General features: G+C 37.3%; 1 protein-coding gene and 1 pseudogene across 1 annotated transcript; one reads left to right on the top strand and one right to left on the bottom strand.

The window, feature by feature from the left end:
* Nucleotides 1–616: 616 nt before the first annotated feature.
* LOC107960185 (cysteine-rich PDZ-binding protein-like) lies at nt 617–6705 on the top strand (annotated as a pseudogene).
* A 659-nt stretch (nt 6706–7364) lies between these two features.
* Nucleotides 7365–8944, bottom strand: LOC107960186 (MYB-like transcription factor ETC1). The gene is made up of 3 exons (XM_016896467.2): nt 8655–8944; nt 8400–8499; nt 7365–7719 (listed from the first exon to the last, which is right to left on the bottom strand). Exons 1-3 carry the CDS (start codon nt 8704–8706, stop codon nt 7632–7634), a joined length of 240 nt encoding a protein of 79 aa, XP_016751956.1. The 5' UTR covers nt 8707–8944; the 3' UTR covers nt 7365–7631.
* Between the last annotated feature and the right edge of the window lie 6711 nt (nt 8945–15655).

The raw sequence follows: 15655 nt of genomic DNA, 5'->3' as shown, positions 1-15655 counted from the left end.
ATCGGGATGTTGGCTCTTCCTCGTGGCGATGTCGACTTTGTTCCCTCCAAAATGCGAGGCACACTCCACAATTTTTAAGAATTTAATCAGCCTATTTTTCAGATTTAAAAAGTTATTTTCAAATAATATATAACTATATATAATGACTAAATTTCAAATTTACGCATAATAAAATAATCATAATTGAATTTTAACCATTTTTTTATAATGCAAAAAGAAAAAGAATTGTGAACTAAATCAAATATATATTTTTAATATTTTACATTATTTAAAATTAATTAAATGTTTATGTGTCATCTAAGTGGCAATTCACATGTATGCTATGTTAGCAAAGTTAACAGACATTGACTTTTCCATCTATTTTGGAGTGATTTGATAAAAAAATGTAAGTTCAAGGGCTAAAAGAGGTGAAAAATTAAATGAAGGGCTAAAATAATTTTTTTGTAAAATTGGAGGGCCAAAAAGGTTATTATGCCATTGGTTTTAATGGAAATGTTTCATTATAGTAAAGGGGTCGAAACAGGTTTAAACCTTAAATTAAAAGCCCCAAATTCCTAGGGTTTCGGTTTCGAAATACTGAAAGGGGAAAATTTGCAGAGTAAAGCCATCAACTCCAATGGTGTGCGAGAAGTGTAAGTTTTTCTTACTCTACAATTAATTTAAACTAGTTTTTGGTTAATTTGATCTAATCTGAAAATTTCTGATGGGTTTGATTAATTTCATTTGTAGGTCAGAAGAAGCTATCAAAGGTGATAGTGCCAGATAAGTGGAAGGAAGGCGCCAGCAACACCACCGAAAGCGGTGGCCGGAAAGTCAACGAGAATAAGCTCCTATAAAAAAAGCACAGGTCTTTGTTTGTTTCTTTTTTCTTTTTTTTCAAGTTTTACAAAAGTTCATTTACAAATTTGCAAAACATGAGCAATTGGGTTTCTTTTTATTTAATCCGGTAGAAATTTTAATTTGAGCTGTAGCAATAACTTGTTGGTCAGATAATTTCTTTAAAGCGTGACTTGGTTATTAGTGTAAATTATCGATAATTCTTCTGAGTTTAGAATTTGGGGTTTAGGGTTCTTTGACATTGCGAAAATAATTTTATTTTAGTGCTAGTTTTCTGGGTTTGGTCTATAACAAAACTTGGGTTTTATGCCTTTAGCTCTAGCCAAGTCATTCTTCTCTTGCCAATCTTTTGCGAATCTATAGGCTGCCGGATTTGGTCCTGTGTAATGGGTCACAACAGCGTTGGGTGTGAGTGGCTGTTGACCCGTCACTATTTCAAATGGACTTTGATTCGTGGTCCCACTTTGCTGCAAGTTATATGAAAATTGGGCCACATCTAGCAACTTTGGCCAATCCCTTTGTGTGGCACTCACATAGTGCCGAAGATACGTCTCCAACAGTGCATTTACTCGTTCAGTTTGCCCATCGGTTTGTGGATGTATGCTCGTGGAGAAGTTCAAATCTGAGCCCATTGACTTGAACAACTCCGTCCAGAACCGACCAGTAAATCGACCATCTCGATCGCTGATAATAGATAGTGGCACTCCCCAATATTTCACCACGTGTCTAAGGAATAACCGAGCTGCTTCCTCAGCAGGGCACTCTTTGGTCGCCGGAATAAAAGTCGCATACTTTGAAAACCTGTCCACCACAACAAGAATACTAGCAAACCCGCCAGACTTAGGCAAACCAATAATAAAATCCATGGATAAACTCTCCCATGGCCTTTCTGGGACTGGCAGGGGTTGAAGCAAGCCGGCTGGAGTCTTTAACTCAACCTTGTCTTGTCGGCACACTAGACAAGTTTTCACATAGGTTTCCACATCAGCACCCATGTGAGGCCAATAATAGCGATCCTCCAAAAGGGCCAAAGTGCGATGCATCCCTGGATGGCCTGCCCATTTCGAGTCATGACATTCCTTCATGACTTCTTTACGGAGTTTCCCATAATGGGGCACGTAGAGGCGGTGTCCATGAGTGTATACTAGCTCCCCATCAAGCCAAAATCTTCTTGGTTTTCCCTCCTTGGCAAGCTAAATCAAATTTTTGGCCGTAGGATCATGGGACAATCCCTCTCAAATGCGTTCCAACAAAGAGCCATCAGGTTGACTGATTGCTGTGAATTCCATCTTTCGACTAAGTGCATCAGCAACATTGTTGGCACTTCCTGGATTATATTCCATTGTGAAATCAAACTCTGCTAGTAAAACCTGCCAACGAGCCTGCTTGGGAGACAACTTTTTCTGGGTTAGAAAGTAACTATTGGCAACATTGTCGGTAAGGATCACGAACCTGGAACCCAATAAATAATGTCTCCATGTGCGCAAGCAGTGTACTACCGTAGTCATCTCTTTCTCTTGGACCGTATATCTACGTTCCGTCTCGTTAAGCTTTCGACTCTCGAAAGCAATTGGGTGTCCATCTTGCATCAGTACTCCCCCAATAGCATAATTTGATGCATCTGTACGTACCTCGTAAGGCTTCGTAAAATCCGGCAAGACAAGTACGGGCTCCCTCGTCATTTCTTGCTTCAATTGGTTGAAGGCCTTCTCACATTCTGGATTCCAATCCCATACCTTCCCCTTCTTCAACATGTCCGTCAAGGGAGTGGTAATTTTAGAGTAGCCTTCGACAAAGCGGCGATAGTAATTTGCCAATCCAAGGAAAGATCTCAACTCTGTTACCTTGGTTGGAGGCTCCCACCCTGAAATAGCTCGAATCCTATTTTTATCCATTCGGATCTTACCGCCTCCCACAATGTGGCCTAAGAATGACACCTCTTGTTGGGCAAATGAGCATTTCTCCTCCTTGACGAACAGCTCATTTTCCCTCAAAGTCTGGAACACCTCCCTCAAGTGTCTTACGTGCTCTTCAAGTGACTTGCTATAGACCACAATATCATCAAGGTAAACAACCACAAAACGATCAAGAAAGGGTTGAAGTACCTTATTCATTAGGGTGCAGAATGTAGCTGGAGCATTCGTGAGTCCGAAAGGCATCACAAGGAACTCATACGAACCGTACCGTGTCACACAAGCTGTCTTTGGTTCGTCCCCCTCGACTATCCGAACTTGATGATACCCCGATCTCAAATCTAACTTGGTAAACCATCTTGCACTACCAAGCTGGTCGAACAAATCTGCGATAAGAGGAATAGGATACCTATTCTTCACGGTGATCTTGTTTAGAGCTCGATAATCGATGCACATTCTTAAGGACCCATCGTGCTTCTTTTGGAACAACACTGGCGCACCATATGGGGATTTAGATGGTCTAATGAATCCCGCATCCAAAAGTTCCTTCAATTGTTTCCGCAACTCTTCTAATTCTGGCGGAGACATACGATAGGGGGCCCTTGCTGGCGGCACCACATTGGATACTAACTAGATTTTGTGGTCCACCTCCCTCTTGGGTGGCAAACTTTTTGGCAACTGAGCAGGCATTACATCTCGAAATGATTGTAGCAATTGTCCCACTTCTTTCGGGGTCTCACTAACAGACTCAGTGGTATCTTCGATCTTCAAGGTGGCTAAATATGAGACTTCATTTCTCCGTACACCTTTAGCAAACTGAATTGCTGATAGTGTTTTTCCCTCAAAGCTTCTCTTCCTTGTCACTTTCACCATGCATTGATGTTTCGCATCTGAAATCACCATGTAATTGCTCGAATGGGCAATAAGAGCTTTAACCTGATCAAGGAAGCTTAGTCCCACCACAAAATCATAGTCATCAAGTAGTATTACCTTAATGGATACCTTCGCTGACCAATTGCCGAGCTGAAGATCCACTCCCTTTGCAACCCCCTTGATTGGAATACTTTTCGAGTTCACTGTTTTGATCCGACCCCCTTTATTATCTATCTTGAGGCCTAGTTTACAAGTAGCCTCCTCAGACATGAATAAATCAGAAGCGCCTGTGTCGACGAGCGCATTCAATTTTCTCCAGCCACAATGATGTCTACAAACATCAAACCATGGCTCATTCTATCTTTGACACCCCCTAGTATCGATCCAAGGTTGTTATCCTCCACATCGGACTCCCCCTTTGCTTCCATAGCCTTGAGAGCGGCCTTCTTTGGACAGTCCTTGATCATATGTGGACCCTCACAGTGGAAGCACCTTATAGGCCCACTCTTTCTCTTGTCCCAAGGTTTCTTACCATCGCCGTTCCTAGTGGGCCTTTCTTTATCTCCCCCACTATTACCCTTTAATCTGGGTTTAGAAGAATTGGAATTGTCTTTCCTCCCACCAAATTCAGCAAGTGATTCTGCTACTGACATAGCCTTGGTGAGCTCTTGAACTCCTCGGCGCTGCAACTCTTGCTTCGCCCACGGTTTTAATCCGTCCATAAAGGAAAAGAATGCCTCTTTCTCCCCCATATCTGAGATTTGGAGCATAAGCTCGCTAAACTCCTGTACATACTCCCTCACAGTGCCTTGTTGCGCAAGCCGACGCAACCTTGCCCGAGCCTCATCCTCGGCATACTCTGGGTAAAACTGTACTTTGAACTCACATCGAAACTCCTCCCATGTTCCGATTTCAGACCCACCACGTCTCACATCAGTGGACCTACGACGCCACCACAACAAAGCAACGTCAGATAAATACATCGCAGCAGTAGTTACCTTAGTGACATCCTCCGTGATGCCTTTGGTACAGAAGTATTGCTCGATTCCCCACAAAAAGTTGTCCACATCTCTTGCGGACCTTATTCCCTTAAACTCTTTGGGCTTGGGAACATCACTATTGGGCTTGGGTGCGGCAGCCGCTAACCCACCATCTGTTTCATATTATCCATCACATACTCTTTAAGCTGCTCCTGCATGGACTGCAGTCCATCATGGAGCCTATCATCAACATCTTCAACCCTCTCCTTGATATCCCCCATTGAACTCTCGAGAGTGACGACGCGATCCTCTAAAGCTGACAATATGTCCCTTGAGCGACTGGCTTTCCTAGCCCTCCCACGGGCCTCCACTCCCTCAACTTCTTTTGACATCTTTCAACGGTGGCTTCGAACCTTAGCTCAGATACCAACTGTCACGGACTTAGAGTTTTCACACGCGATCCGTGCGGCCTTAGGCAGTTTCTCTGCTCAAAACGCCTAAGTCAGCCTAACTTGTAACAAAAAAAGATTCAGCAGCAAAAACGCCCAAGTCAACTTCACTCGCAACAATAAAGGATTCAATAGAATTCCCTTAAGATTTTCACAAAAAAAACAGAAGAACGAAGTAAGAACGAGCCTTGAAAGATGAACAAAAGCAAGAACACTTGAGAGAAAAGTTTGAGTGAATACTCTCAAAATTCTTATTAATAACTCAATGAATATACAATGAGCAAAGAGGTCTCTATTTATAGTTGAGCCTCACAGTATATCAATAGCTATAATTAAAAGCTGAATACAATTAGAACTCTAAGCTTACATAACCAGCTATATACAAATAGAACTCTAAGATTCCATAATTATATCTTCTAGAACACTTCCCATTTCTATCAGGCTCTTGAGATGGGCTTTTAATCTCTCCAATCACCGGGCCAGTTTGGTTGGGCCAGTTTGGTTGGGCTAAATGACCTCCCTCGAACACGATGGATCGCACCAGTTTGTCATGGTTGCGAGCACCGACGCGCAACCCATGACACTAGGAGCTAGATTGCATTTTGTATCCTTCATTAAAAAGTAGAGCAAATTAGTCTTTGTAAGTCAGAATAAAGAACAAATTGGACCTTCTGTTAAAAATTCTATCTATTTCTACGGTTCGAAATTGGCCCATGTATGTCAGCTTTGAGGTATATATGACACACCACATGTAATTGTTTGGTTATTTTGTCAGCTACACTCATATTTATTAGTAGAAATGGATGAAATTTTTAACAGAAAAGACCATTGCTCTTTAATTTAATGTACATGGACTAATTTGCCCATTTTTTGAGTAAAAGAGGCAAAATGCAATCTAACTCCTACTACAGAGGTCTCCATAATACTTTTACCATTAATTTTGTCATTTGTGCAGTAGCTTGAATATGTGGTTCCCTCTTGTGTCTGTATGTTGATTAACCATGCAATGCTCACCAATCACACCACTGGCTCGGTGGCAAACTTGTGTGGATTTCCCATGCTTGTAAATTTCTTTCCTGTTCCCCCATTGTAACATAATTTCTTACTTGTAACGAAAAAAGCTATGCAGTGCTCTTATAAGGTCAAGTTGTCCCATCTAATTTTCACATACGAGTCTGGGGATTGCGTTTTTTGTATGTTTCGGTTTAGATTTGAAATCCATTGTTTGCAGATGGACACCTTATGGAAATACAAAGTGCATCATTTGCAAGCAGCAAGTGCATCAAGATGCCAAGTACTGTCACACCTGTGCTTATTCCAAAGGTCTCAATCTAGCCATTTCATTGGTTTTTCATGATGTTTTGCGTGTGTGTGGTGTCTCACAGGGGGCATTTCATGTTGTGCAGGCGTATGCGCGATGTGCGGTAAGCAAGTGCTCGACACCAAGCTTTACAAGCAGAGTAACGTATAATCGAAGGGGGATATAAGCTGGTCGTTGAGTAGATATCATAACTGGTATTTATCATTGTTAACTCACCTACTTGGATCAAAAGAGGCATAAAATTGTTGATGCTGCATGTTTTGTAGTCCTCTTTCTGATCATTTGTACTAGAAAACAGATAATCTCATTTTTTATTCTAGTATGTATTAATCGTGTCTATAGCTGGACTAACATGGAAGTAGTAATTGTTTGTAAAGTTGGTCTTCCTTGTTATCAAGCTAAAGGTTAATACATTTCTTGATGTTTGAACTCGGCACATACTCCTATGCTGAGTCTTGAACTTTTTTTTTATCCAAGTCAGTTCTTGAACTTGGTAATTGTTTCCACATTATTTGAATGATTTTCTTGTCCAAGTTAATTCTTGAACTTAGCACTTATTATTGGGGCCTGAACCTTTTTCTTTTGTTCAAGTTAGTCCCTAATATTTCCTTGAAAGCCCTATAGTTTAAGTCCTAATATGGAAACAATTGCCAATTTAAAGGCTAACTTAGAACAATTGTACAAATAATGAATTTAGATTCGAATATTCCAATTTTTTTTTAAAATTATGTTTTCTAAAATGTGGATATTTAGTGGATTTGGGTGTTCAATGTTTAAATTTTACAAAAAATTGTAGATATTCCAATGATAAACATGCTAGCAAGGATATGCCCCTCAAAATTTTATGAAATTACATATTAATATAATGGTAGAATTGTATTTTAGTCCCTCAAATTTATGATTCAAGCATTTTTGCTTTTTGTACAATTTCATTTCCAAATGCTGAAAAATTAAAAATTGAAGACTAAATGGATAAAAAACACACACATAATAAGCTCAGAAACATCCTTGGGATATTAAAAGTATATATAGGGCCATGAAGACATCCCCCCATAGTAAAAGTACATCAAAACAAGAGAAAACCCCAAAACATCAAACAACAATGCTCAATTTTCTAAGTCGGGTTGAACCGATTATACCATATTCTTGACCCCTTTTTGGTGACTACAACAAATACCCATCATTGCTCTCTTGCCCATAATTGCCATCCAGTCCCTCAAATTTGGCCCCTTTCTTTAAAAATGTCCTTTTTTTTTTCTCATTCACTTGTTGAATACCTGGTATTCCAATACTCTTCAATTTCTTCAGCTGTTCTACCGGGGATTCTTCCAGCAATTAAAGCCCACCTGTTAATAAAAAGTCTTGTCAAATTTTATTACCTTTTCGGCAATAGTGTCAGGCATTGATTTGCTCCATATGTTTTGTACCTTTCGAAAAATCCGAAATTAAATCATTGTAATTTTGTATTTAAAAATTTAATCTCCCTACTTTTTAGATTTTAACATCCTGGTTTAATTTTTAACGATATTAAAATTATTTTGCTAATTTTAAGTTTATTACAATTTTATTTTTTAGTTATGTGACTACTAAAATAAGTATTTTTTTAAATTTTAAAATAGTACACGAACAAATTTAACAGAAAAACCTAACAATATTAATTGTTAAACCTGAATTTTGAAAACTGAAAAATAAGACTCAATTTCAAAAGTTTGAAAAGTATAGAGACTTATTACATATTTTAACCCAAAAAATTAAGGGTAAATTACATTAGTAATCACCCAATTATTAGTAAATTCTTTTTTTGGATACCCAACTTTTGATCATTAATTTTGTCTTTTTTGTTACCAGTTGACTAACTTAAAAAAGAAAATACCCAAAAATTCAAAATAGTTGGGTGACCAGAAAAAAAAATTGAATAGTTGAGTAACTATTTTGTAACTTTTTATAGTTGGTTGACCAAAAAACAAATTTACTAATAGTTGAGTCACTACTACTGCAATTTACCCAAAAATTAAAGAGACTTTACCTCTCTCCAACCAGATTAAACATCCTAATTATAAGTGTTTCCTCATCTTCAGAGAATTTAAGCTTTGATTCTTCATTTGTTTCCTCCTCTGAACTAAAGTCTGTAATTTAAAAAAAAAAAAGATATCAAAGCTTAAGAGTATCCATAACCCAAAACATACATACAGTATCCATAACCCAAAACATACATACATACATACATACAATCAAAACCCAAAGATCTAAAAGCGAGAAAGAAAGAGTATTTGGGAGGTACCTTGAGAGTTGACATAAGTTTTACCAGAAGAGGAATGTTGAGAGTCAGCCATTAATGGAGTTTTGAAGATTGAAGGGAAGGGAGATAATTAATTTGGACCTTAGAAATGAAGTAAACAGAGCCAATGAGGGGAAATGATTAGATCATGTGTTTGGATGAAAACATAAATAAAAATATGTAAGAATGGGTAGTAAGTTGAACGACAGGTAGAGGAGCTGTGGTGGCCTAAGACGGTTGATGGGTAGCTGAGGGCACTAATTAGAAAAGATTCTTTGGCCTTTTGTCTTAATCTCTATGTAGTTGTCAACATGTGTAGTGTTAAGGATAGAACTTAGTATCATGGGGTCAATCATATTTGTGTCCTTATCCAAGTTCATAATTATCCTATAATTGGAGATTTTTTCTCTATTTTTTTAATAATGTTTGATTGGTATGAAAAATGACTTTGAACAAATTAGATTGAAAATCGATACGGACGGATTGAAACCAACAATTGAATTGGGTTCTTTTAATATTTTTAAATTGAACAGTTTGGGCCAACGATCCGGTAACCTAACTGGTTAAACTATTGATCCAAGTCCAAAGTTCAAATTTGAATAGTCTCCCTAATCCTCCTAAATTACCCAAATAGACCTTTTAAAAGTTAATTCAACAACAAAATTGTATGTTCACTTCTTAAAATTTGATTATAGCATCTCCAAAAAATGGAAATTTTATAGTTTAATTTTTGAAAATTTTATGTTAATATAAAGATAAATTTATATTTTTAACTTTTTAGAAAATTCATAAATCAAACCCCTCTCACTTTTTTTTTCTAATTTCGTCCCTAACTATTGCACCTAACATTAATTCAATATAAACACATGCATAATTTAGAAAATTCCAATGGAAAGAAATGTGATGAAAAAGAGAGGTGGGTCAATATTTTTAGAAGTTTGATATTGATGTGGAAAAATATAATTAAGGAATTGAAATGTCAAGACTAAATATATAGTAAGATGGAAAAAATATAGGCCCGAATAATGGATTTGGGAAAAAAAAAACAAGGCCCACCTTCTAAACGGGTCGAGCATTAGGTAAGCTTTTTTGGCCTAAGCTCAGCCCAAATTTACAAAAAAAAAATAAAATTTATTGCTTTTGTTGTTTTGCTGTCGTTTTGTTATTATATTGCTACTATTTTAAATGTATTTGTTTGCTAAGTTGCATCTATCTTAGTATTATTTAAGTATAAATATTTTCTTAATTTTTTTAAATTTGTTAGGAAACATTTATTTTAATGTTTTTAGTATATTTGATGTATTATATTTTTTAAATTTATTTTTATATAAAAAAATTTAATACGAGCAGGCCAGGCTCGTATTGTAGCGTTTTTATCCAGGTTGAACTTGGACAAAATTTTAGACCCATTTTCAGATCAGGTTTAAAAGGCAGACCTAAAATTCTATTGAGGCTCGACCCAAATCCGGCCCGACTGGCCCATGATCACCTCTAATGATGATTCAAAGGTTGGGTTTTCTTTATTTTAAACCCTAAAAATTCCATTGTTCTTATTTTTTTAGGGTTACTAAATTGTGATTTTAACCAAAACCCCAACATATTTTTATGCTCTACATCTTGACCATTTTACCATTAAAGGCCCATTATCAACTTTATTTACGAAAATGGGCCAATTTTTTTATTATTTACCGGAAGCAAAACGCGTTCATGTAGGAGCGTTTTTGGGGGAAAATTCAGCAAAACACTTCCCTGTGGGAGCGATTTTGCCATGTCAGCATAAAACGCGCTCACGTGGACGCGCTTTGCTAACTTGGCAAACTCGCTCCCCCAGGGACGCATTTTACCCGTGTTTTTTCCCCAACGGCTATTTGATTTTTTGACCGTTGAGGGGTCCAACGGAAAAAAAAAACCTTTTAAAACCCCTCCTATTTTTTCACACATTATTTCTCAATTTTCTCTCAAATTTCTCTCTAAATTTCTCAAAGCTCTCTTTAATTTTGGCAAAAAAGCTCTCTTTAATTTTTTTTTCTGAATTAGTATTTTTTTATAATTTCAAAAATATTTGATCGTGTTAGCAATGGCCGGAGAATTAATTCGTCTCGATCATAAACATATCTCCTTCGAACAAATGAAAATGGTAAGGGTTAATTTTAAATTTTCAATATTATTTAATATTTTTTTTCATTTATGTAATTTTAATTAATTTTTATTTTATAATTTTTTATAACAGTCTATAGATCGGGTGTTACAATGTTATATTCATAATATGTCTGGTCCTCCATCACTGTTGATAGAGAATTACTTGTGGGAAGCGGGTTTTTGGCACATGGCCATTATAGGCCAGGTGCAAGTTGGACCCGAAACTCATCAGCTCGTTGATAAAGAGGTGGAGACCCGAGACGCATACATTCCATCTTCCATGCGGAGAGTGTACCATCACTTTGAGGACGTGCAGTTACAATTGAGATTGCCAGTAGATGAGTCCGCACTCATCGAGTCCGTTCAATCTGCTGATTGAGGAGCTGTATGTTAAGATCTTTTGGGTGCGATTTTAGATAATATTAACGGAGGTCGGATCGAGATAGGTTAGTTACGAGACACATTTCTGAAGTCGGAGAATGATTCAACTAAAGTAGAAAAAATACAGTATGCTTGGGCATACATTCTTGATATTATTGGAGGTTATCTGATGTTGAACTTGTCATGAAACCTCGTACATCTGAAGTGGCTGCTGAAACTCATTGATTTTAGAGCAGTTGGCGAATTTAGTTGGGGGTCTGTCATGTTGGCAACATTGTACCGGGAGATGTGTGGGGCAACATCACCAACTAAAACCAAAATCGGAGGTTGTTTATCACTACTACAATAATGGGCTCAATTTCGCTTTCTATTTTTACGTCTTGAGTGGATCACCCATATACATTCCCACTCATAACGATGTAAAATTTATATTAGATTTTACAATTATTATATAGATTTAAAGTATAATTGTATGCTAAAAATTTATTTAATTAGGTGGAACCATTCGGCGAGTTATGTTAGAATACCTACTGCTCTTGAAGATATATGACTTCTATGGATGAATTCTTTCAAAATCTGAACATTTGGCATGTGAAGGTCCCATTGGTCAACTATGCTACTGTGGAGATGCACCAGAAGGATAGAGTGTAGCGACAATTTGGATTTCGACAACCGATTTTCTGTGGCACCTGAGGTGCTCAATGATGAGCATAAAATTGACTTACGATAATCAAATACGAATTGGCCGGTATTCTGGTCGAAATATATTGAAATGTCATAAAATTGGTATGATCATATACCTACTTGGGAACCGATCATCGTTCTACAGTTAGTGTGCGCACCGGATTACATGTCATGGTTTAGAATCCATGACAAACCATATTTACTGTTGGAAGAGTAGAGGTATCGACAAATTTGTGTCAAAAAGAAATGACGGGGTCTTTTAAATTCAAGGAATAGGGATGACGGCATAGGCCCATCAACAGCGCCCACACAATCATCGAGCCCAACGCCTCAACTGACGACAACCATATCACAGCCTCTTCAGATTATGCCAGGTGAGTATCCTAGCCCTTATATATATCATAACCCTTATATGTTTCCTTTTTCCAGTTCTATGCCAGGTTGGAATGCATGACCCGATGCATCTCTTTTTTCGATGACTCCGACTCAACTGATGATATATAGGCCGCCATCGCAGGAGGGATCACACGAGGCGTCGTCGGGGAGCTCTTCTCATTACCAATCCTCATCACCTTATAGGATTCAAACACCTCCACCGTGGGTGATGGAAATATCTTCGCATTCTTTATTCTATTAAGGTGGGTCATCCTCCCAACACCCACAACCACAACCCCCGTTGGAGCAACCACAATCGCTATCGGAAGTTGAACCAAAAAGGAATCCAGTGCGTAACCGTCGACGACCCCGATGTGGCACTGATTTTGACTGGTACGAACATTGATTTTTTTAATATATTTGTACAAACTATTTTTATATTGTGTCATTTAATAAAATAAAAGTTGTTTTTCATATTTTAATAGTAATTTATTTTTATATTTTTAATAAAATAAAAGTTCTTTTGAATAAAACAATATTTTAAATATTTTTATATTTTTAATAAAATAGAAATAATGCAACATAGTTTTATTACAGCAACTATCAACTATTTCGATTTGGACATGATCGAATTGTATGACCTGGGTTCCTACTGTTGGAACTCCGGCACCCCCACGGTGTAGCAAAAATTAATACATCTAGCGATCCAAACCATGGATCCATGTGCGAGGAACGAATCGGGGTGAAATAAAGGTTTCAAAATTACTGAATCTTTAAATTGAGTAGACAGCGACGCTTCGACAACGAGTATTCTGATCTACTATCGAACCAAGCCGCAACCTTTGATGACTTCGGCCTCTACGTAATCCACTCAGTTGAAAATGAACAGAAGAAATCCCCAAAATTATTTTGGAGAAGACTTTGCTTGACTGCTGCTAGACTTTTTAAGCAAAGAAAAATGGGATTTTTAATTTTTTAGGGTTTTTAATAAAAAAACACACTTTAACCCTTTTATAATTGGTATATATATCTGATGAATCATAATTGATTAAATATTTATTCGAACATAATAATCATAATTGAAATTAAATATATATATAACAATATTTTAAACCTAAAATTATAATTACATTAATTATAATAATGATTTCGATAAACTATATTTATTTGAATTTATATACGAACCAAATTCATATATTAATAGAACTATGTTCTCATTATGTGTACAACAACCTTGTACATATAATATGTTCGATATTTGATTACCCAATTAAATTAATTCTACAATTAACTTAGTTCATGTGACAACCAAACACAATACCAACTATGTTTTATTCCGTTCATTTCAACCATAGGGTGTGACCCTGTAGGTTCTTGTAACGTTAACAGTAATACTAGAATAATTCTAATGTTACAATCAATGAGTGGCATCTAGCAATGCATCATTGCTACCTAAGTTACAAGAAATCATGATTCGGCATACCTTTTGCGATTAGCCTTTCATGTATTAATCCTTAAGTCATTTATCTCTGGGTTGGACACAAGTCATGGAATAGTCACACTTGCATAGTCCATCCCATGTTCCTTGATATCTTGAGTAGACTATGATATTCAAATAAGTATGACATATCATATCAGCTTATTTGAGCATGGCCATGCATTTCTAGTCTCACTCAATCAAGTGGCCTAAGATATTACTCCCATTATGTAGGAGGGACTTATCCTATATCAATCAACCATATCCTTTTACATAGATCGTGGTATATCCAACATCAACCTTTATAGAACAACCAGTTACGGTGTACGTTTGACTGTATCAAAATATACAACTCACGATGTTTGGATAATGATGATCTCAAATCTGAGAATCATATACATATTAATCACTCTGAGTAATGTTGTGACAATTACATAATAATCCAAGAAACATACTCATAACGGGTCAGTCCAATATTTTGTTCTCTAACATACATATTCATGCATTGATTTTGACACACCATATCAATGACAACTCTTTATCATCAATCAACTACATGTTAGTCTTAATGCATTATTGTTGTCCTAGCCAACAATAGTACTTGACTAAGGACCTTTTAAGAACAATCATATTATTCTCAAGACATTACTTATACACGCAGAAAATAAACTGAAATAATAATGGTAACGCCTTATATTAATAAACATGATAAATCAAGTATGTTATTACAACCATCTCATTATTGATATTTGGGCATACTCTAACACCTACACCATTAGCACAACTTCTGTTGGTTCATTCTTTCACGGATATCCATATTGTTTCATATTCTACTTGAGCAATGTTAACCTTTTAGTTTGCGACACAATTCTCTATCTGGTAACAAATTAAACGGAGCAAGCGATACAGGAGGCCACTTACGTTCATTTGGGACAGGTAGGAATACGTGTCTCCACACATTTTACATGTATTTTATTTTTTACACTTCGTCGACATATCTCATGGGATCCAAATGGAGATTCTGACAAGCTGCAATTGCATGAGCGCATGGATAACGAAACGCGTCAAATATCCCATAGTCGCAAGTCCTATTTCTTAGGTGTACATGATATTGCCCGCCTGTAATACCTTGGTTCGGTCTATCAAACTCCATCACACAAAACCATAGGTTGTCGCGATCGTGACATACTGTGTGCATGGTGTTGGCTCGTGCCTTCGTCTTGTTAAGTTCTTGCAATACCTTCCGGCACCATACACGGTCTCCCTGCATTTGGCCTTTATAACTCGCTGCTCGCTTTGAAAATAGTGCCGCTAAATGAAAATAATACAACTTTTGCACCATCGGAGCTGGGCTCTCGAGGTGGATCCATATCGGACTCATCATCCAACACACTATCATATACAACGTACGAGGTCCCCTCGCCGGTGGACGTCGTAGGAAGTACATCATCCCTTATTGTATACGTTTCAAAACATCCCCAATCAGATGTGAGTTGTCAACCACTAGAAGTTGATGTCATTCCTCAGTACGTATTTTCAGCATCGAACATCGAACCATCGAGGTGCATGTCCCATCCACTAACTGAGTGTCGTACAGGGGTTGTGTATTCCATACTACTACCAAACACGGGCGCTTCCGTGTTCTGCCTCCCACTAACAGAGTGTCGGGCAGGGGTCGTGTATTTCCCTCGAACAGAAGTATATGTTGAAGTCTCAAATGCTTCATTTGGCGATGAAAATTGTACATATAACTCAAGATAGGGTGATTTACTAGCGAGATGAGTCTGCACCATTGCCTCTAAGCTACAACCACCTTTGATATCAAATGAGTCATATGCCACTGAATCAACCGAAGCACAAAATCGATATTTAATAGACGAAACTCTCATTGGTGTCATTCTGAAGATTTTACGCCTAATTCTTTTAGGAATTTCTGTCAAATCTATGT

This window comes from Gossypium hirsutum, chromosome D06, assembly GCF_007990345.1.
Source record: "Gossypium hirsutum isolate 1008001.06 chromosome D06, Gossypium_hirsutum_v2.1, whole genome shotgun sequence".
Lineage (NCBI taxonomy): Eukaryota > Viridiplantae > Streptophyta > Magnoliopsida > Malvales > Malvaceae > Gossypium > Gossypium hirsutum.
Note: the sequence above shows the minus strand (reverse complement) of the source record. Positions and strands in the feature narration are given on the sequence as shown.